We start from the raw sequence: 22,902 nt of genomic DNA, 5'->3' as shown, positions 1-22,902 counted from the left end.
CGATTCTTGATGGCAAAAACCCCCCCATGGTTTCTGGGCTCATCAGCTGCTTTTCCCTTCCAGAAGAAGGTATATCCCCCTTTCTCCTCTTTTAGTTGCCCCTCCTCAGCCAGGCGGGTCTCTGACAGGGCGGCGATGTCGACCTTGAACCGTTTCAGCTCCCTGGCAATGATAGCAGTTCTTCTTTCTGCACGATTGGTGGAGGCACTGTCCATAAGCGTTCTCACGTTCCATGCTCCAATGTTCATTGTTTTTTGTTTTCGACCGCTGTAGGGGAACCCACTGGACGAGGTATTCCAGTCAGGTTTTATGAGGCAGGCTATTTTTAGGGCACCTTTTCTATCCCCTTTCCCGTCTAGGGTGAGCAGAGTGGATCCTATATAGGGCTGCTCAGACATGGGTGCTGCTGCCGAGATGCTCTCTCTGCCTCGGTCCGAGAGCAAGGCGACTGAGTCAGGCACCCACCGCCTATGTGCCAGTTCGTGGCTAGAAGCTCCCAGGCTTCACTGCCCTGCTTCAGTCACCATTTCCTGAACGCCATAGGACTTGTGGGGGGGGGAATGGTGAGTTCTTCCTTCAGGAGAACGCCTGTGCGTGGAATCTTATAAAGTGGGGAGGCTGGTGCACAGGCAGCCACCACACTGTCCTTGACAAAGGGAGGGCCAGGGTCCAATGGCATGGAGACCAAGACAATTGGGGACCCATCTTTGCTGCAGCCTTCTTCCGCCTATGTGACCGTTGTGGAGCTTTCTTCGCTGGCATCATCCGCCCACTCCGCCGTTGAGGACTTTTTGGGCCGCTCTTCGTCTGGAACCTCACCCTCGACCTTACCGCCATGGTTGAACCTACCAGGAGCTTAAGCTCCAGACGGCATCGCTCTCAGGTTCGTTGGAACACGCAAGGCTCTCCACCACGACAAGGTGGCGACCCGAGGAGAACAGTGGGTTTCAGTAGGCCTTTAATGACTGCCTAAGTTGGCCTTGAAATTGAAAGCATTTATTTTATTTTGAGCATAGATTATTGCTAAAATTCCTTAGGACCATAATTCACATTCATTAGAAGAGCAATATATTGTTGTATTTGCCCTCAAGCTTTTTTATTATTATTATTATTCATTTTGTTTTGATGAATTAAACGCCGACCCTAACCGCATTCTCCTCCGAAGACAGCGGTCACCTTGGCAAATAGACAAAATCATAAAAGATGTCAAGTAAGCCACTGCGGCAAATGTAATGAAATGGAGCAGTGTTTATGTAAGGCAGGGGTCTCCAACGCGGTGCCCGCGGGCACCAGGTCGCCCATAAGGACCAGATGAGTCGCCCGCTGGCCTGTTCTAAAAATAGCTCAAATAGCAGCACTTACCAGTGAGCTGCCTCTATTTTTTAAATTGTATTTATTTACTAGCAAGATGGTCTCGCTTTGCTCGACATTTTTAATTCTAAGACGGACAAAACTCAAATACAATTTGAAAATCCAAGAAAATATTTTAAAGACTTGGTTTTCATTTGTTTAAATAAATTCATTTATTTTTTTACTTTGCTTCTTATAACTTTCAGAAAGACAATTTTAGAGAAAAAATACAACCTTAAAAATGATTTTAGGATTTTTAAACACATACACCTTTTTACCTTTTAAATTCCTTCCTCTTTTTTCCTGACCATTTAAATCAATGTTCAAGTATTTTTTTTTATTGTAAAGAAAAATAATTATATTTTAATTTAATTCTTCTTTAGCTTCTGTTTTTTTGACAAAGAATATTTGTGAAATATTTCTTCAAACTTATGATTAAAATTCAAAATAATTATTCTGGCAAATCTAGAAAATCTGTAGAATCAAATTTAAATCTTATTTCAAAGTCTTTTTAATTTCTTTTAAAAATTTTGTTCTGGAAAATCTAGAAGAAATAATGATTCGTCCTTGTTAGAAATATAGCTTGGTCTAAATTGTTATATACTCTAACAAAGTGCAGATTGGATTTTAACCCATTTAAAACATGTCATCAAAATTCTAAAATTAATTTTAATCAGGAAAAATTACTAAAGATGTTCCATAAATTATTATTTTTAAAAGATTCCAATTAGCTAGTTTTTCTCTTATTTTTTTTTCGGTTGAATTTTGAATTTTATAGAGTTGAAATTGAAGATAAACTATGTTTCAAAATTAAATTTAAATTTTTTTGAGTTTTCTCCTCTTTTAAACCGTTCAATTAAATGTTTTTTTCATCATTTATTCTCTACAAAAAACCTTCCGTATAAGGAAAAAAAAATGTACGACGGAATGACGGACAGAAATACCCATTTTTTTGGTATATATAGATTTATTTATTAAAGGTAAATTGAGTAAATTGGCTATTTCTGGCAATTTATATAAGTGTGTATCAAACTGGTAGCCTTTCGCATTAATCAGTACCCAAGAAGTAGCTCTTGGTTTCAAAAAGGTTGGTGACCCCTGATGTAAGGTATAAGCCGACATTTTGGCTGATTTTGATTTCAATTTAGGCACATTATATGATGTGCAGATACTTTCAAATGGTTCCAGAAAAGCTGCTTTACCATGTGTCCTTGGTCGCCTTCAATTCTGAGGGGATCTGTCCATGCAGAATGACTCCTTGAAAAGCCCTTTGGGGATACACAATAAAAAAAATAGGCCAGTTATGAATGGAAAAAAACCCAACAGCGCTCTCTGTTGGTAGACAACGGAATCATTTATCATGTCATCACAGAGATGAAAAAAAAACAAAAAAACATTAAAGTATTGACGTCAGACATATCCTAAGCATGCATTGAAAGCAAAAATATTATACTGTATTTACAAATACTTTGGGTTTAAAGGTAAGGGAAATACTATAAATTGAATAAGTAAATGTTAATTGAGACATCAGCCTAGCTTCAACCTCTGTGAACCTAGCTTAAAACAGTTGAGCTAACCGAATAAAACGCCCCAACTCTTGTCTTCGACAAAATAGAAATACACAAAATACCCACATTTATTTTTAATACCAGATATAGTGTTATTACTTTTATTAAGCTCACCTTTGTCTGGAGTTCGACGATAGATCGTCAGGTGTTGCCGAACGCGTGACTGTCGTCGACAGGCGATTGGAGATTTTTTTTCATAAGTTGCGTTCAAAGACACACTGAGACTGTATGACAACTCTGCGTTTCGGAAGTACCGGTCAGTCACTCTGGTTAAAAGGAGCACATTGAAAATAAAACCGTCAAAAAACATTCTAGAACTAATTATAATTATGATTTTTTTGTTTTTATTTGAAGTTGGGACTATCAGAGTAAATTGAAAAAAGTGTTACTTGCTACGCTGTTTAAAATAACTGTCGAGCATATGGATCATAAATGCCTCATCTGCAGTTTATGTTAGTGCAGGGGTAGGGAACCTATGGCTCTAGAGCCAGAAGTGGCTCTTTTGATGACTGCATCCGGCTCTGAGATAAATTATAGCTCACATTGCTAAACACGATAAGTAATGAAAAATTCAGCTGGTGATCACAGTGTTAAAAAATACCATTCAAAATATAAAACATTCTCATGAATTTTAATCCATCCATCCGTTTCTACCGCACCTGTTCAAGAAGTCGCACTAATGGTAAGAATTGTATTTATTATTGGTTAGCTTCAGAATAACAATGGTATTAAAAAGAATAATCAATCAATCAATGTTTATTAATATAGCCATGAATCACAAGTGCCTCAAAGGGCTGCACAAACCACAACGACATCCTCGGTAGGGCCCACATAGGCGCAAGGAAAAACTCACCCCAGTGGGACGTCGACCATGATGACTATGAGAAACCTTGGAGAGGACCACATATGTGGGCAACCCCCCCAGGGGACCGAAAGCAATGGATGTCGAGCGGATCTAACATGATATTGTGAAAGTCCAATCCATAGTAGATCTAACGTAACCGTGAGAAGCAAGTCCAAAGTGGAGCCAATTTAGTAGCGAGAGTCCCATCCAAAATGGAGCCAGCAGGAAACCATCCCAAGCGGAGGACTTCAGCAGCGCAGAGATGTCCCCAACCGATACATAGGCGAGCGGTTCATCTTGGGTCCCGACTATGGACGAGCGGTCGATCCTGGGTCCCGATTTTGGACAGCCAGTATTTCATCCATGACCGCCGGAACGGACCCCCTCCACAAGGGTGGGGGGGACATAGGAGAAAAAGAAAAGAAACGGCAGATCAACTGGTCTAAAAAAGGGGTCTATTTAAAGGCTAGAGTATACAAATACGTTTTAAGATGAGACTTAAATGCTTCTACTGAGGTAGCATCTCAAACTGTTACTGGGAGGGCATTCCAGAGTACTGGAGCCCGAACAGAAAACGCTCCATAGCCCGCAGACTTTTTTTGGGCTCTGGGAATCACTAATAAGCCGGAGTCCTTTGAACGCAGATTTCTTGCCGGGACATATGGTACAATACAATCGGCAAGATAGGATGGAGCTAGACCGTGTAGTATTTTATACGTAAGTAGTAAAACCTTAAAGTCACATCTTAAGTGCACAGGAAGCCAGTGCAGGTGAGCCAGTATAGGCGTAATATGATCAAACTTTCTTGTTCTTGTCAAAAGTCTAGCAGCCGCATTTTGTACAAACTGTAGTCTTTTAATGCTAGACCTGGGGAGACCCAAAAATAATACGTTACAGAAATCGAGATGTAGAAAACGCATGGATAATGAGACTTAATATACTCTAAAAATGTTGGTTTTACTTAAAAACGCACGCATTTAGTTGTATTTCATGGGTCTTACGGAAATACAGTTTAAAATATTTGTCTTTCATGGCTCTCTCTGCCAAAAAGGTTCCTGACCCCTGTGTTAGTGTATAAATCACATTGATACATGTATAATAAATGCAAGTAGTATTTCATTACAGTTGTTCCTGGACCTTTATTTAGGAATTGGTGGGAAAAGTCTGCAAAATCAGCCACCATGAATAAATATACAGTATATGCACAGATCTAGATGTACTCAGTCATTTCCAGTAAATATGGGAACAAAACATTTGGATATGAATATAGCTTTTATTGAATAAACATGTAATGTGTTCAGTGTTGCAGTACAGTCCATAGCGTCTAATGCTTTAGTTGCTCCTCATGATGCTGCTGATCCAGCTGTTGTAGCGGCACACACGGGCATAGACGCTAGGGTGTCCCTTCATGGCACAATCGTAACCCCAGGAGACCACACCTTGAAGCTGACCGCTACACACCAGAGGACCGCCCGAGTCTCCCTGCAGACCAGATTTTGGTTTGTTGTATACAGTGGGGCAAAAAAGTATTTAGTCAGCCACCGATTGTGCAGGTTCTCCCACTTAAAATGATGACAGAGGTCTGTAACTGTCATCATAGGTACACTTCAACTGTGAGAGACAGAATGTGAAAAAAAAATCCAGGAATTCACATTGTAGGAATTTTTAAATAATTTATTTGTAAATTATGGTGGAAAATAAGTATTCGGTCAACCATTCAAAGCTCTCACTGATGGAAGGAGGTTTTGGCTCAAAATCTCACAATACATGGCCCCATTCATTCTTTCCTTAACACAGATCAATTGTCTTGTCCCCTTAGCAGAAAAACAGCCCCAAAGCATGATGTTTCCACCCTCATGCTTCACAATAGGTATGGTGTGCTTGGGATGCAACTCAGTATTCTTCTTCCTCCAAACACGACGAGTTGAGTTTATACCAAAATGGATACATGGATGATACAGCAGAGGATTGGGAGAATGTCATGTGGTCAGATGAAACAAAAATAGAACTTTTTGGTATAAACTCAACTCGTCGTGTTTGGAGGAAGAAGAATACTGAGTTGCATCCCAAGAACACCATACCTACTGTGAAGCATGGGGGTGGAAACATCATGCTTTGGGGCTGTTTTTCTGCCAAGGGGACAGGACGATTGATCCGTGTTAAGGAAAGAATGAACGGGGCCATGTATCGTGAGATTTTGAGTCAAAACCTCCTTTCATCAGTGAGAGCTTTGAACACTTACTTTCCACCATAATTTACAGATAAATTCTTTAAAATTCCTACAATGTGAATTCCTGGATTATTTCCCCACATTCTGTCTCTCACAGTTGAAGTGTACCTACGATGAAAATTACAGACCTCTGTCCTCATTTTAAGTGGGAGAACTTGCACAATCGGTGGCTGACTAAATACTTTTTTGCCCCACTGTAGGTGTTTTGTGCAAAGCTTGTGTTGTTAGGGTTCAGGTCCAACTCACCTGGCAGCTGCTGGCGCCTCCGTGCATGAAACCAGAGCAGAGCATGTTCTGGGTGAATAGGTGGGGGTAGGCGTTCTTGCAGATCCTGTCATCAATGATGGGCTGTCTCAGACACTGCAGCCTGTCAGGGAAGTTGTCTGACGGGGAAGAAAGAATAACAATATGTCCATCAATTTCAGGACCTTAAGGTACACTTGTGCAAGCGTAAAAATTATTAAAAGACTACATTTTTAAAAAGGACGTTATTTTAGGCCATCTCCAAGATTAATCACTGCGTGAATATGTTATACGTCAAGCAGCAAGGAGGAGCTTTTGTAACCTGTAACCTGTGTTGAAAAGGTTTTATTATCCTTCTACCGAATAGTATATAGCTGGAATCGGTTTGAATTAGGAGTCGTGTTAAATCGAGAATAGATTCGGAATCGAATTGGGGCGGCATAGCTCGGTTGTTAGAGTGGCCGTGCCAGCAACTTGAGGGTTGCAGGTTCGATTCCCGCTTGAGCCATCCTAGTTACTGCCGTTGTGTCCTTGGGCAAGACACTTTACCCACCTGCTCCCAGTGCCACCCACACTGGTTTAAATGTAACTTAGATATTGGGTGTCACTATGTAAAGCGCTTTGAGTCACTTGAGAAAAGCGCTATATAAATATAATTCACTTCACTCACAATTGTCACCCCAAAAATCTAAATCAAATTAGGAGTTGTAGGATTTCCATAAAAATGTTAATTGCATTTAAATTATACAATTATATGAAATGTATACAACATGGATGTCAAACTCTGGCCCGCTGGCCTTGAGGCAATATCAAATTAACATTAGAGCTGGCCCGCCACTTTAACACCGCATTCACTGCTAATACTCTTATTTGCCAACCATCCCGAAGTTCAGTGCCCCTCCCGAATTTAGTCCGGGACAACAATATTTGGGGTGGGCTTTAAAGGCACTGCCTTTGGCGTTCTCTACAACCTGTCTCCACGTCCGCTTTTCCTCCATACAAACAGCGTGCCGGCCCAGTCACATAATATATGCGGCTTATACACACACACAAGTGAATGCAAGCATACTTGGTCAACAGCCATAGAGGTCACACTGAGGGTGGCCGTATAAACAACTTTAACACTGTTACAAATATGCGCCACAATGTGAACCCACACCAAACAAGAACGACACGTTTCGGGAGACCATCGGCAGCGTAAAACATCATAAACACAACAGAACAAATACCCAGAACGCCTTGCAGCACTAACTCTTCCGGGACGCTACAATATACACCCCCCGCTATCACCAAACCATTGATATTTTTTAATTATTATTATTATTTGAAACTCGATTTTGCATGTCACTATAAAGTTATATAAGCCTTGCTTGTTCAATATTCAATGCAAAACATGTTTGGGTCCCTATTAAAAGGTTAATTTGTTCAACCTTGGCCCGCGGCTTTGTTCGGTTTTAAATTTTGGCCCACTCTGTATTTGAGTTTGACACCCCTGGTATACAACATACTGCACATAAAAACATTATTATATTCAATTTCTAATATTTTATGGATTGAGAATCTAATTATTTTCTTATGTACAAATGTATGTAATTTACACAAAAAATATATACGCACAGTATATACTGCGATTAGATAGTTCCAGACATGCCCGCGATAAAAAAAATGAATTAATTTGAAATCAAATATTTTTATAGCTAGAGCCTCACAAAAATGTTAGAAACCCATCCATCCCTCCATTTTCTACCGCTTATTCCCTTTGGGGTTGTGGGGGGCACTGGAGCCAATTTTAGCTGCATTCGGGCAGAAGGCTGCGTACACCCCGGACATGTCGCCACCTCATCGCAGGGCCAACACATATAGACAACATTCACACACTAGGGCCAATTTTAATGTTGCCAATCAACCTATCCCAAGGTGCATGTCTTTGGAGGTGGGAGGAAACCTGAGTACCCAGAGGGAACCCACGCAGTCACAAACTCCACACAGAAAGATCCCGAGCCCGGGATTGAACCCAGGACTCCTCAGGACCTTCGTATTGTGAGGCAGACACCCTAACCCCTCTTCCACCGTGCTTCCCCATGTTAGAAACCTTCTAAATAAATCTTTAAAAATTATGTGAACCTTTTAAACATGAAATACAACCTTAAGTAGGAATGGGTACTTTTTTGGCACCAAACGAATCCTGCCAAACCAATTTGTCAATTTTGTTACGCTCATACTTTGGTACTTAGCAACCACTCCAGCAGTACTGAAAGCGGTCCTAACCAACCTACCGAGTTCCATCCATCAATCCATTTTCTAGTTAATGTTGCAATTTCCAAAGCCCAGAAAAAAATGAACTAAAAAATGCTCAAAATACATAGAAAGGCTTCACTTTTCCAAAAATGTGCTAGCTTGATATTACTGTACATTGGCTTTGCTATTGCCACTAAGTTTTATTGCGATTTCAACACCTCCAAATTTGTTAATGAAAACTACAATGAAGATACATTTTACAATCAACCAGCTACTTACAGTATTAACACTTTCAGGACCGAACATTTTTAAAACAGGCCAGCGGGCTACTCATCTGGTCCTTACGGGCTACTTGGTGCCCGTGGGCACCGCGTTGGTGACCCCTGATTTTGAGAAAACACTAATACAAAACCTCACAATAATGTCTCGTGACAGACCGCCTTAAAACGTGATGTAATTTTTTTCATTTTTTTTTACTGAATGAGACAACCAGAATGTACATGAAAATAAAGAATGTGGGATTTACAATATTAACTATGAACGATAAAACACTTGAGTATTGACAACATATGAACGTCACACACCCTGTCGATTAACATATTTTACAATCAAGCGAAACGCAACAAACAACAAAATATGACGCGAAGAGTAAAAAAATAACCCACCTACAATCTGATACCTCACTAACAGTTAGAACTTTGTTATAAAAATCTCCTTCTGCGTCCGTCCCTGACACCCACATTTCAGGCTGGCCGCTCTCTAAACACTATGTGGAAACGCTCCCCACCCACTTTGCTTGGTGCCTCGTCTGAGCTGCTGTAATTTATATTACCATAGTAACTAGTATATCATGCAAAAGTGGAAATTCCAAACATTGAAATATATAAAACATATAGTTCAAGACTTACGGTCATTTGAAAACATCACTGCACATCATAATGGCAGCTGCAGTTTCCGTCTTGAAGATCTAAAAATATGATTTGGGAATATCTGGCGGGCCAGATTGAAAAGCTTAACCCCTGGGCCTTAATTTGCCCAAGTCTGCAATATAGTAATGCAGCCTGAAGCTGAACCAATCAGGCAGTGTTCTTGTGGTACGAATGTTGCTCTCCAATTGGCAACCCTGACCCATCCTTGTGTAGGCGTCACAGCCCGACTTCCTGTAAACCTCAGCAGCTTCAAGCCTATCAGACGGCTCAAGGATTCTTCTGTCACGACACTGAAAATCACGCTTTGAGTGGTTTAGCCATTATTACTCAAATATTGTATTTTTATGACTGAAAATGCTTCATTTAGGCCAGGGATCGGGAACCTTTTTTGGCTGAGAGAGCCATACAAGCCAAATATTTTAAAAAGTATTTCCGTGAGAGCCATATAATATTTTTTTAAGACTGAACACAACTAAATGCGAGCATTTTTAAGTAAAACCAACATTTTTAGAGTATAAGTCTCTTATTGTTTTAATAACACTGTTATTCTGAAGCGAACCAACAATACATAAAATACTTCTTACCATTAATGTGACTTCTTTAACAGGTGCGGTAGAAACCAGATGGCTGGATTAAAATACATGAGAATGTTTTATATTTTGAATGTTATTTTTTGACACTATGACTACCAGCGGAATTATTCATTACTTATCGTGTAAAGCAATGTCAGCTAAGATTTATCTGAGAGCCAGATGCAGTCATCAAAAGAGCCACATCTGGCTCTAGAGCCATAGGTTCCCTACCCCTGATTTAGGCTATAAAAGTCCATTAAATTAATCTATTTTCTACCGCTTGTCCCTCTCTGGGCCACGAGGGTGCTGGAGCCGATCCCAGCTGCATTCGGGCGGAAGGCAGGGTACGCTTTGACTTACTGCCATTTACGGCCATATTGCCCCATCCGGACACGAGGCAGTTCTCGTCAGCCACGGGGCAGCGTGAGGGTAGCGGGATGGTCTGAACGTAGTTGTTGAGGGCGGCGGGGCGGCTCAGCTTGATGAGCATGATGTCGTTGTCCAGGTTGTAGCTGTTGTACTGAGGATGCTTGATCAGCTTGGCGGAGTCGATCCACTGCTCGGTGCCTTCGTTGGCGGCGATATTGTGCTCACCCAGACGCACCTGGATGCGGCTGAGGTGCACCATCACGTGATCAGCACCAGGTTATGTGTACGCAGTTACGAGTAGGTGATGCACTCACGACTTGTAGCAGTGAGCGGCAGAGACCACCCACTGGCTGGAGATGAGGGATCCTCCGCAGAAGTGGTAGCCGGCATTCAGAGACACCTGATAGGGCACAGAGTGACGGGAGCACTCGGAGCCTCCCACGACCTTATCGTCATTCTCAGCAGCAGCAACTGCAACAAAAATGGTAAACAAAAATTTTACCAACATATAAAAGCCTCATGTAGCTACTAGTTGAAAGTCACTATTTGTATTAATAATACTCCTAACACAACTATTACTATATGAGACATTACAACAATAAAATACTTCATTTTTTTCCAAATTGTGAAAAAAAAAAATTCACTTCAAAGTTTACCGCTTGTCCCTCTCAGGGTCGATGTGGGGTGGGGGGCTGGAGCCTATCCCAGCTGCAATTTGGTGGAAGGCAGCGTGCAGCCTGAACAGTCGCCAACTCAGATTTTTATATAATACAATATAAAAATCAATCCATTTTCTACCACTTGTCCCTCTTGGAGTTGCTGGGGCCTATCCCAGCTGCACTCGGGTGGAAGGCGGAGTACACCCTGGACAAGACCCCACTTCCTATTTTTATGTAATACAATACAAAAATACCATAAAACGCCATCCTGCATAAATAAAAAGGTTGAGCATATCTAACTATAAAAAATTTTGCAGGAAAAAACTTTTAATCAGGCATCAAGAAGACACATATTTTTTTATTGAACCAAAGCTCCTTGGCATCTTTAGGTCCATGGCAGCTTATGTACAACTATCTTTGGAGTCTGCATGATAACAGAAGACGTTAAAAGGTGTGTGTCTTACATGCTGCTCCAAGCAAAGCAAGGAAAATTAGGGCCTTCATGTCTTCTGCCTGCAAGTCAGAGAAAGAGCAGGCGTCGGCGGTGCTTAAATACCCAACACGCTCAAGGTCGATGTGATGTGGGGGCAGAAAAAAAAAAGGTGCATTCTGGGAAAACAACCATATGGCAGAAAAGACCTTGAGTGATATCAAAAGTAGCCTGATGGGATCTTGGTCTTGCAAGCTGGAGTGTTATGCAATTATGAAGTAGCGTAAACATTGACAAAAAGTTTGGCAACGGCAAAGTTCAAACCTTTTTACTCGTTTTTGATGATGAATCTCCTGAGAAAACAAAAACACTGACACCGCGATGTCAATTGGAAATTTACAAAAGGTTTATTGAACTTAAATAAGAACAACAAAACATAGGTAGAAAAATACTTAACATGTTTAGAAAGCATTTTATATAACTGTACAGTGGAGGATGTAAAAGGAAAGGAAGAAAAATGTTGACCTAGTATGGAAAAAGATATGAACAGCTTTTAGGAAGTGGGCGGAGTCAAACTTGTAACCACTAAATACAAGATTTAGACCTATTTGGAAGAAGCCAAATAGATCAAATATAGTTAGTATGAACTCTACTTAGTAATGCAGGTATATCAATGTAAGATGTCAGTATTTGCTTAATTTGCTTGGAACGACAACGTAGCCAGTTAAAAATTAAACGAAATAACTCAAGACTCCATTTTTAGTCAGTCTTCTACATACCAAAAACAAAAGTGTGTTGTAATATATACATTTATTGTTCAAATATACAAAAAAAGAGGATTTCCAAGATTCGGCTTAAGGGACAGTGCATAGCATCATATTTATTGAGGCAAGAAACTCTTCCCTAACTTACACACTTTAAAACGACGACCAACGAGACGGCAACTGCGGGATAAAAGCATTTTGGGTTGTGTGACTTCGAAATAAAAATGGTGAAATGGGTTGGAGAGACCACCAATAAAACACATTGGGTGAATGTCACCAGCATCTTCATTGAAGAAAAACACTCACAGAAAAAGGAGAGGAAAAGAGCAAATAATAAAGGGTGAGCTTGGAGTTGAAATTGCAGAAAACAAAAAGAGGACTGAGTCAGAGCAAAGTGCTGAATAAATATTTCCCTGCAACCTTGCCTTTGTGGAAAGATGAGTGGATGGAAACCATGAGTTCCTGGTTGGTTGTTCCAGCAAGTGATGGGAAGTAGTCTTCATCTGAGATAAGACATGTGGCTCCATGTGACAGAGGTGTACCTTCAACATTTCATCTGCTCAATTGAGGAAGCGGCGGCAGCGGCGCGTCCCGCAGTTGCAGTGCAGCTTGCTCTCAGCATCCTCAATGGGGAACTTGTAGTCGTACGTCAGCTCCTCGCCGCGGTAGATCTTGCGCAGGGCGAAGATGACGATGTGCTTGCGGCCATCCACGTTGATGACTCGCGAGTAGCAATTGGGCTCGCACGAGTGGTTGATGAAGCGCCCCGCGTTGCCCTGCATGGTGGCGTCCACCACGTCAAAGTCGTCGATACGGAACATGTAGCAGCCTATGCCCTGGTGAAAAGAGGGAGGTTGGCGATCAGCGCTCGTAAGATTGCTATGGTATATTGTGTTATAGCTGTGGCTGTATGCAAGCTCCTGTTCTTTTTTGATCAACTTCACAAAACGGCAGAACAGTAATCCCTCATTCATCGCTATTGGTTACGAACATCCCGCGACCCCAATCGGAATAACCGGTAGAAAATAGATGGATGGGTTCCGGACATGACCTCGATAAATGATTTTCCGCAAAGTACAAATCATTGATTATAAACAGTGATCTGCAAAAACATTTTAATATATGTCATTGTTAGGGAAAATAAGTGTGTTACTACAAAAAAATACAACCTTGAAATATCTGGCATATGCATTCAAGAGATGTTGCATGAGAGCAGTGTGTGTGTATAGCTTTAAAAGGTGGTGCCTTTTGCCAAATTTAAAAGGCGCTGCCTTTTGCAAAGTGATGTGTGATGCTAGCAAAAGTGCACTCATACAGAGTAGCATTTTAGCTCTGATGTGTTTGTAAGCTTAGCAGTGGAATTTTGCAGGCAGTGACATCAGCTCTGTTGAATCTTTTTACTGGATTGTGTTAGTGCTAGCTAAAAAAAAGAGATTAACTGTGCTTTGATGGGATATTGTAGGACTACAAGCTTGTCACTTCTTTGAATTGTTGTTCATCATTTCCTCGTAGTAGTGTGTAAACTTACTGTGTGATGTTGCTTCTTCCTATTTGATAGGAAGTTCATATTAGTGTGGTGCTGGTTGTAGTCTGTAAACTTACTGTGTGATGTTGCTTCTTCCTATTTACTAGGAAGTTCATGTTAGTGTAGTGCTGGTTGTTGCTTTCATTAGTAAAAGGTTATTTCCTGCATTGAACTTACTGTGCTTTAAATGCGGTCAACCACATCAAAATAGCATGTCACGTTACATAAACACACATACATCGGTAACATCGTTGAAACGTACGTATAATTAATTCGAATACTGGTCACTGGTTAAAGTATAAAACATAGTTTTCCTAATATTGACCATAAAACAAATAGTTTCATCACTAGTGCATAAAAAACAGTGTACAACTACTTAATGCATTTTTCAGAAAGATCTGATTGGTTTGGTCTCATCTAGTGGCCAATACTACTGTAGTATAGATATTTTTAGTCCATTTACTGCCTAGACTGGTGGGTAGAGCAGCCGTGCCAGAAACATGAGGGTTCCAGGTTTGCCCCCCGCTTCTTGCCATCCAAATCACTGCTGTTATGTCCTTGGACAAAGACACTTCTCCCTTTCCCTCAGTGCCGCTCACACTGGTGAATGAATGATAGGTGGTAGTCAGAGGGGCAGTATGCACAAATTGGCAGCCACACTTCCGTTAGTCTACTCCAGGGTAGCTGTGGCTACAAATGTAGCTTACCACCACAGAGTGTTTTCACTTCTCTGTGAGTGCTTTGAGTAGTCGATAGAAAAGCGCTAAATAAATCTAATCCATTATTATTATTATTCTTGTTACACACCAGTGTGTAACAATTTCCCTTGTGGATCATTAAAGTTTGTGTGAATCCAACTTTATTCAGCTTGAAAATGCTTGATTTAGGCAAACATGTTGTAGAATATGCTTAAAAAAAATAATATACAATCGGCAATATTTAAAGCGCTATGTGGCGAAGAACGACTGTACCTGCATTTTAAGTATGAGGAGCAGATTTATCTACCTACTACTTTTAAAATGTAGGTTCTAATGCATGTTACACTTGCCATACTGTTGTGTACAATTAACCTATCATCAGTGTTATTTACAACACTGGTTCTATTGTGTTGTGTAATAAACTTTCTAATAAATTGCCAAGAGGTCAATGAGATCAGAGTTTTCCTTTTCACTTTCTCATGCATTCCAAATTATTATTCAAATTGTTACGAGTTCTGTCTTCAATGATAGTCTGCTTGCAATCAACGCCTCGTCCTTCATCCCAGTGGTCCCCAACCTTTTTGTATCTGCGGACCGGTCAACGCTTGAATAATTTTTTTTTTCCATAAAGAAATACAATCATGTGTGTCTACGGACTGTATCCCTGAAGACTGTATTGATCTATATTGATATATTATGTTGATTTAATAAAAGAAAAAAAAACGTTTTTTTTGTTTGTTTTTTTTATTTCTTGTGCGGCCCGGTACAAATGGTTGTGGTTGTGGTTGGGGAACACTGCTTTATGCGGCTTAATTAAATTAACACCTCACATTCAAATGTAATTACTGCAATTGCCAGTGAGTATGAATAAATGTACTCACTTTGCTGTCATAATATTTCTCCCGCTTATCTGTCAGGACAGCGCGGATGACGATGCCAGCGTACTCGATCACCATTTCTCCGGCTTCTATGTTCCTCTTGCAGAAAAGGCCTCGGCCATGAATTAAAGACCTGCCAAAAAAAAATTTGATTAAATACAGTTCTTCCTTCTATGTTGCGGTTCAATTTATTTTGATTTACTATTACCTGTAAACGCCGACTGCTTCTTTGGAAGTTTTCTCCAGGTGTCGGAATCTCATGGCCATGGGAAGCTCACTGCTGGTGGCTCGCCTATTCAGAGTGGGACATGGTAACAAAAAAAACAGATGTAATTTTGAGATGTAGTCATCCACTTTCTAATTAATGTGCATCCGTAAAGTATTCACAGTGCTTCGATTTTTCCACTTATTGGTTATGTCATGGCCTTTTCCAAAATGGAATACATTCAATTTTGTCCTCCAAATTCTACACACATCCCCTTCATAATGTGATTATTTATTTTGCAGATGTATTAAAATAAAAAACTGAGAAATCACATGTATTCAAAGGCTGTATTTGTCATTAAGCTCAGAAGTGATTTCAGGTGCATCCTGTTTCAACTGATTATCCAAGAGATGTTCCTACATCTTTAATTGGAGTCCACCTGTGGTATATTCAAGTGGTTGGACATGATTTGCAATGGCACACACCTGTCTACATACAGTATAAGGTCCCAGGCATGGCAGAGCACAAACCAGGAATGAGGTCGAAGGAATTGTCAGTAGACCTCCAAGACAAGATTGTTTTGAGGCACAAATCTGGGGAAGGGTACAGACAAATGTCTGCTGCTTTGAAGATCCCATGAGTATAGTGGCCTCCATCATCCATAAATGGAAGAAGTTTGGACCCATTGGTCGGTCTAAACTGAGCGATTGAGAGAGAGAACGGTCATAGTCAGAGAGATGACCAAGAACCCTTTAGTCACAGCCAGAGCTACAGTGTTCCTCTCTGGAGAGAGGAGAACCTTACAGGACAACCATCTCTGCAGCAATCAGGCCTGTATAGTAGAGTGACCAGACGGAAGCCATTCCCGTTGAAAAGCACATGGCTGCCAGCCTTGAGATTGCCAAAATGCACATGAAGGAATCAGATCATGAGAAACAAAATTCTCTAGTCTAATGGAACAAAGACTGAACTCTTTGGCGTGACTGCCAGGTGTCATGTTGAGAGGAAACCAGGCACCGCTCATCACCAGACCAATACAATCAGTGAAGCGTGGTTGTGGCAGCATCATGTTGTGGGGATGTTTTTCAGCAGCAGGAACTGGGAGACTAGTTAGGATAGAGGGAAAGATAAATGCAGCAAGATACAGAGACATCCTGGATGAAAACCTGTTCCAGAGCACTCTTGGACTCAGACTGGGGTGACGGTTAATTTTTCAGCAGGATAACGACCCTCAACACCCAGCAAAGATATCAAAGGGGTGGCTTCAGGACAACTGTGTAAATGTCCTTGAATCCAATTGAACATTTCTGGAGAGATTAGAAACTAGCTGTGCACTGACACTTACCATTCAACCTGATTGAGCTTGAGAGGTGCTGCAGAGAGGAATGGGCGAAACAGCCCAAACATAGGTGTGTCAAGTTTGTGGCATTGTATTCAAAAATACTTCAGAATGTAATGGCCGCCAAATGTGCATTAACAAAGTACTGAGCAAAGGCCGGGAGAACATGTATTTTTTGTTTTTTATCTTTAATAGAACATACAAAGATTTCTAAAAAAAAAACCACGTTTTCCCATTATGGGGTATTGTGTTTAGAATGTTAAAGCCTACAATGATTTTAGTCCATTTTGGAATGAGGCTGTAACATAGGGCTGGGTCTTTTTTTAATATCTCAATATTTTTAGGCCATACACAATATATATCTCGATATTTTGCCTTAGCCTTGAATTAACATTTGATGCATATCATCATACCAGTATGATTATTCTATGTCTCTACAATAAAACATTCTTGTCACATACTGCATTAATATATGCTCATTTTAAACTTTCATGCAGAGAGGGAAATCACAACTAAGTCAACGTACTAAAACTGTATTTATTGAACAGTTATCAAGCAGTGGCACACACGTATATGTAATTTCCAGAACAGAAACTGCAAGATTGTCTGACATTTTAAAACAAGCTATTAGTGCACTTTTGTGCATGATGTCACTAAGATGACATATCAAAACACTAAATTAAAGTGCACTTCTTGTACAGAATGCCACTACAATAGTTTAAAACAAATAAAGTGCACTTTTGTGCATGATGTCACACAAGATATTTCAATGACTGCCAAATAAAAATTAGCTGCATAATAGGAAATCAAATAGTGTATGTCCTTTGCTATGTGGTAGGTTTCTGCGGACGTTATCTCCTTCGGTTGTTGACTATTTTTTGTCATACGGTGTGGATCTGGAAATGGTTGCTTTGGTATTTTGTGGGTGTGGCACCGAACAGAGATGTTGACGTGCAGAGTTTCAAGCACTCTTCATTCTCTAGCGGGCGAATTTTCAAATGATGCTAAAAATAAGCACTGCGGCTAATTTTTGTAGCAACACTTTTGCCGCATACTAGACATATTACAGTTGTCTTTTCAACATCATCCCGCGTGAAGCCAAACCACCGCCAGACGATGGACCCTGTGCTGTTTTTCTTGGGAATTAGTTTTTCTTTCCTTTGTTACCAGATTCGCACCTTCTTCGTCTCGTGTTACCACCCGCACTACTCCGCTTACACCACCTGCCACAACTAAGGTTAGCTACCTCCTTGCTCCGCGACAGCGTATGACAATGCACAGTATGTGACGTATGTAACAAGGTGCGGTTAAATCTCTGTGAGAAGGAGAGACAAGAGTGAGAAAAGCCTGTAGTCTAATGACCGCAGCTAAAAGCAGCTACGTGTGAACGTATACTCGAATATCACAATAGTAATTTTCTATATCGCACAGAGACAAACCCAGGATATATCGAGTATATTCGATATATCGCCCAGCCCTACTGCAACATAACAAAATCCATACATCCATCCATTTCTACCGCTTATTTCCTTTTGGGGTCGCGGGGGGCGCTGGTGCCTATCTCAGCTACAATCAGGCAGAAGGCGGTGTACACTCTGGACAAGTCGCCCCCTCATCGCAGGGCCAACACAGATAGACAGACAACATCCACACTCACACACTAGGGCCAATTTTTACTGTTGCCAATCAACCTATCCCCAGGTGCATGTCTTTGGAAGTGGGAGGAAGCCGGAGGAAACCCACGCATTGACGGGGAGGACATGCAAACTCCACACAAAAAGATCGCGAGCCCGGGATTGAACACTGACTACTCAGGACATTCGTATTGTGAGGCAGACGCACTTGACTAACCCCCAAAAAAATAAAAAAATTAAAAGTGAAGCGCTGTGAATATTTTAGATGCACTGTACTTGCTTGGGAGATGGCCTAACCTGGATGACTTGAGTGGGAATTCATCCTCCTCTTCATCATTCACGCCAACTATGTCAGGAAGTGCTCTGTGCTGAGAAGCCAGGAAGTTGAACATATCGAATGTTGCTTTCCTAATGACAGAAACGGAAGTCTTTAGAGATGTACAAGACAATGTGAGCTTTTACGTAATTTGAAGAGCAGAATACCGCGTGTAGACTTCAGCCCGGGCGCAGCCGCTTGGGTTAAGTGGAAGCTCTTCTTCAATGTTGTCGCAGCGGTGGAATCGAAAGCGGTAGCTCTTGCAATTGGCGGCGCCCTGCAGCTGCTCCAGCAGAAAAATGACGGCGTCGTGGACCACGCCGAGCACCCGCGGCCCGCACATGATGCCCAGAGGCAGCTGCTTCATGTGGAAGTCCGCCCGGGCATCCAGAACGCCCTCAATGACGGCACGCCAAGCGACTGAAAGGGCGACAAAGATTTTTTGACACAGATTTGACAGTATGGTGCACTTCAGGCTACCAGAGCAGTTCTCACCCTCCATACTGTTGGCTTTAACACAGAAACCATCATCACTGGTGATTTCAAAACGCAGGTGAGGCTGGTTTGTGTAGGTTTTCTTTCTGTGTTTGGGCAAAGGGACCTCATCCTCTGAACTACCGCCTAGCAAAGTAAATACAATAACATTTACATTTTATTACTGCAGTGCAAAAACGCCATTCATAGCGAGAACAAACCTGCAACAGGCTCCCAATCAGAGAGGTTACCATGTCGAGCACTGACCCACGTGTGCGCCCTACCTTGAGTAGCTGGTGAAGGAGTAGGTCGAATCTCTAACTTAGCATGCCTGAGGAAAAGGAACAATCACATGTATTTGTACACAGAAAGAGATATACTGTTGAAACGTAAAAAATAGATTATCATTCAAAGGTTTGTACCAGCAATTAGATTTACAAGATGAACTAATGTATGTCATGGGCTGATAACAGGCAACTCAAGATATTTCAAGTCTTCTTTTGATATAGTATTGTTTATAGTATTGTTTATGGCTTACCGTTTATGAAAACCTCTAATTGAAAATCTCAGAAAACTTTGGGTAAAAAAACTAAGCCAGGATCATCAAAATTATAACAAAAAAGGCTTAGGGCTGGGCGATCTGACTGAAAACTGTATCACAGTTTAAGTGTTTTACTCCATATCGGTTGATATTGATAATTTTTTAAATTTTTTAATACCTATCGAAAAAAACGGCAAGGTGAAAAATATATTAAATGTTAACATTTGTATATGAAATGTATAGGAGCAATATGATGTGCCCTATAAAACACAATCGTGTTATTAACACTAAAACAACGTACACAGTAACACACGTGTTAATACATTAAAGCATAGTGCTTTCATGTAACTCCACATTGTCCTTCAAATAAACAATTACAAAATAAAGCCTAACGCAACCCTCAATTAAACATCCCTGTACAACAGCTTTGTGTAGTCAAGTCATATGTCATGCCGTACACACATACTGAGCTACACTTGATATCAGTCACATAATACGACTGACATCACATCACATGCAATTAAATTACTGATCATAATGCTACTTATACACATGCCAAAATGACCAGGGATGTTGATAAGTTTTCTCTGAATTAATTTGCTTGTGGTACGGTATGATGTGGTTATAATAACAGACGTATTGTTTTATGTTGAACATGTATCTAAACTTAAAAAGGGAACTGCACTTTTTTGGGGAATTTTGCCGATCATTCAGAATCATTAAGACAAATGGATTAAACAAAAAAAGCATCCTAAATATTAAACGTAAATAAAAGTCCACTAACATCGGAGCTAAAGAGAGCTCCACCATTACGCCCATAAAATCCGATAAATGTGAAGTGTAGTGAATTGTATTTATATAGCGCTTTTCTCGAGTGACTAAAAGGGCTTTACATAGTGAAACCCAATATCTAAGTTACATTTAAACCAGTGTGGGTGGCACTGGGAGCTGGTGGGTAAAGTGTCTTGCCCAAGAACACAACGGCAGGGACAGGAATCGAACTCCCCATATGACCATTAAAAAAGCACCAACAATACTAAATTTACATTTCGTGACTTGAATATTAACCAAGCATTGTAGCTGAGATAGGCACCAGCACCCCCCACGACCCGAAAGGGAATAAGCGGTAATAAATGGATGGATGGATAGTGATATTGGTATTATAACCACTATCGCAGACAAACTATTTATAACGGCGCATGATCATTATGTTTATATCATTGAATCTGCGGTTTCCTCGCTTCCCTGCTCCCTGTAAGTTTATTGTAGATCATAAATCATGCATCTCACCTGAAAAGTAGATAGCTTATGAGATATTCCAACATGTTGGGACACTTTATCAATCAATCAATGTTTATTTATATAGCCCTAAATCACAAGTGTCTCAAAGGGCTGCACAAACCACTACGACATCCTTGGAAGAACGCACATAAGGGCAAGGAAAACTCACACCCAGTGGGCAAGGAGAACTCACACCCAGTGGGACGTCGGTGACAATGATGACACTTTACCAGCCATTTAAGACCTGGAACTGGCGAAAATGACTCGAAAAACGCTCTCTCTCCCCTCCACAATTTCTTTGCAACGATTATGAGACATTTTTCATCTAAATGAGAACATCCGAGCATTCTCCATGACTTATTATTCTCGTTGACATTCATAAAGTCTGCAGTGAGCAGAAATCAGTGATGAACACCATGCATTTTTTAAATAAACGCACCGCTTATGCTTACAATGATCAAACTAAATAAATATTAAATGTTAAATTAGAAATGTGCCTGTTACTACATTACATTTATACCTTCATTATGTACATAAACCCTAATGAAGGTGTTTGGATGTTTTTTAGGGGCTCTATAGGTAGAATTGTATGGCTCCCATAGGCTACATTGCAAGCAAACTTTTGATCACATTTATATATTTAGAAGGCAATGAAAAAAATCCACCCATCATCATGTCTATAATAATTGTGAACGATTGGCAAAAACCAAAAAAGTGCAGTTCCTGAGTAGAATCTGAGTTGTTTTTTCTTTTTCATGGAGGTCTTTGAGCTGCTTTTTGTCTGGTCCCTCACCCTATTTAAGTATGGAAATAAATGATGCAGTAATTATTACTGAAATATGATTTGACCAAATTTCTATTACTTTAAAGTAACACATTTGTTATATTTTGCAATTTATTTTATACAGTCTTGCACTTTAGTTCAAGGGTTGCAAAGAAAAGGGATGAACGTTGTTTTTTTTTCAAATACAAAAACTACCATACTGTCAAGGTCACTTCTTCTGTTTTATTAACAATTTATCCACTCTCTGCGGCCTACCTTTTTAAATTCCTCTTCTCACTCCATGCAAAGGATCAACAGCAAGACAGCAAGATGACGCAACGAAACTGATAGTTGATACGGTTACCTGATTGGCTGTTAGCGCCTCCCTCCCATTGCTTAGTGATCGCTTTCTGCTTTGCCCGGTTACCAGAGCGAAGTACCTTTGTTCATGCAACAAACCTTGCTTTGAAACTTCCAGATTTTTTCAACCAAAATAAAAAATAAATGAATACATACAGTGGGGCAAAAATGTATTTAGTACGCAAGTTCTTCCACTTAAAATGATGACAGAGGTCTGTAATTTTCATCTTAGGTACACTTAAACTGTGCGAGACAGAATGTGAAAAAAAATCCAGGAATTCACATTGTAGGAATTTTAAATAATTTATTTGTAAATTATGGTGGAAAATAAGTATTTGGTCAATAACAACAATTAAACTCAATATTTTGTATCATAACCTTTGTTGGCAACAACAGAGGTCAAACGATTACTATAGGTCTTTACCAGGTTTGCACACATAGTAGCTGGTATTTTGGCCCATTCCTCTATGCAGATCTTCTCGAGAGCAGTGATGTTTTGGGGCTGTCGCCGAGCAACACAGACTTTCAATTCCCTCCACAGATTTTCTATGGGGTTGAGGTCTGGAGACTAGCTAGGCCACTCCACGACTTTTAAATGCTTCTTACGGAGCCACTCCTTCGTTGCCCGGGCGGTGTGTTTGGGATCATTGTAATGCTGGAAAACCCAGTCACGTTTCATCTTCAAAGCTCTC

General features: G+C 40.5%; 2 protein-coding genes across 5 annotated transcripts in view; both read right to left on the bottom strand.

Annotated features, from left to right (window-relative positions):
- Positions 1–5,015: 5,015 nt before the first annotated feature.
- LOC133551128 (trypsin-like) lies at positions 5,016–11,621 on the bottom strand. Its single transcript, XM_061897498.1, has 5 exons — positions 11,467–11,621; positions 10,658–10,814; positions 10,335–10,588; positions 6,239–6,375; positions 5,016–5,244 (listed from the first exon to the last, which is right to left on the bottom strand). Exons 1-5 carry the CDS (start codon positions 11,504–11,506, stop codon positions 5,095–5,097), a joined length of 738 nt encoding a protein of 245 aa, XP_061753482.1. The 5' UTR covers positions 11,507–11,621; the 3' UTR covers positions 5,016–5,094.
- Positions 11,622–11,816: 195 nt separating this feature from the next.
- Positions 11,817–22,902, bottom strand: part of kmt2ba (lysine (K)-specific methyltransferase 2Ba) — an 86,846-nt gene continuing 75,760 nt past the window's right edge. For 3 of the 4 annotated variants that reach the window (XM_061897494.1, XM_061897495.1, XM_061897497.1), the window contains exons 30-36: positions 19,487–19,596; positions 19,287–19,412; positions 18,959–19,211; positions 18,773–18,883; positions 15,506–15,589; positions 15,301–15,430; positions 11,817–13,032 (exon numbers count right to left, since the gene is read on the bottom strand). In XM_061897494.1, coding sequence (XP_061753478.1) covers positions 12,757–13,032; positions 15,301–15,430; positions 15,506–15,589; positions 18,773–18,883; positions 18,959–19,211; positions 19,287–19,412; positions 19,487–19,596 — 1,090 coding nt within the window. In that variant the 3' untranslated portion in view covers positions 11,817–12,756. The remainder of the gene's footprint in view (positions 13,033–15,300; positions 15,431–15,505; positions 15,590–18,772; positions 18,884–18,958; positions 19,212–19,286; positions 19,413–19,486; positions 19,597–22,902) is intronic. The other variant, XM_061897496.1, reaches the window with a different exon arrangement.

The sequence above is a fragment of the Nerophis ophidion genome, linkage group LG04 (genome assembly GCF_033978795.1).
Source record: "Nerophis ophidion isolate RoL-2023_Sa linkage group LG04, RoL_Noph_v1.0, whole genome shotgun sequence".
NCBI lineage: Eukaryota > Metazoa > Chordata > Actinopteri > Syngnathiformes > Syngnathidae > Nerophis > Nerophis ophidion.
The sequence above is the reverse complement of the archived record's forward strand: the minus strand, read 5'-3'. Positions and strand labels throughout refer to the sequence as shown.

Excerpts from the sequence above, each read along its gene's own strand:
- LOC133551128 (XM_061897498.1), bottom strand. The coding sequence starts at position 11,506 with ATGAAGGCCCTAATTTTCCTTGCTTTGCTTGGAGCAGCAT. Across the intron at positions 10,589-10,657 it reads GCCGCTCACTGCTACAAGTC|CCGCATCCAGGTGCGTCTGG; the intron begins GTGAGTGCATCA and ends GGTGCACCTCAG. Across the intron at positions 6,376-10,334 it reads CAATATGGCCGTAAATGGCA|ACAACTTCCCTGACAGGCTG; the intron begins GTAAGTCAAAGC and ends CTTCCCCGTCAG.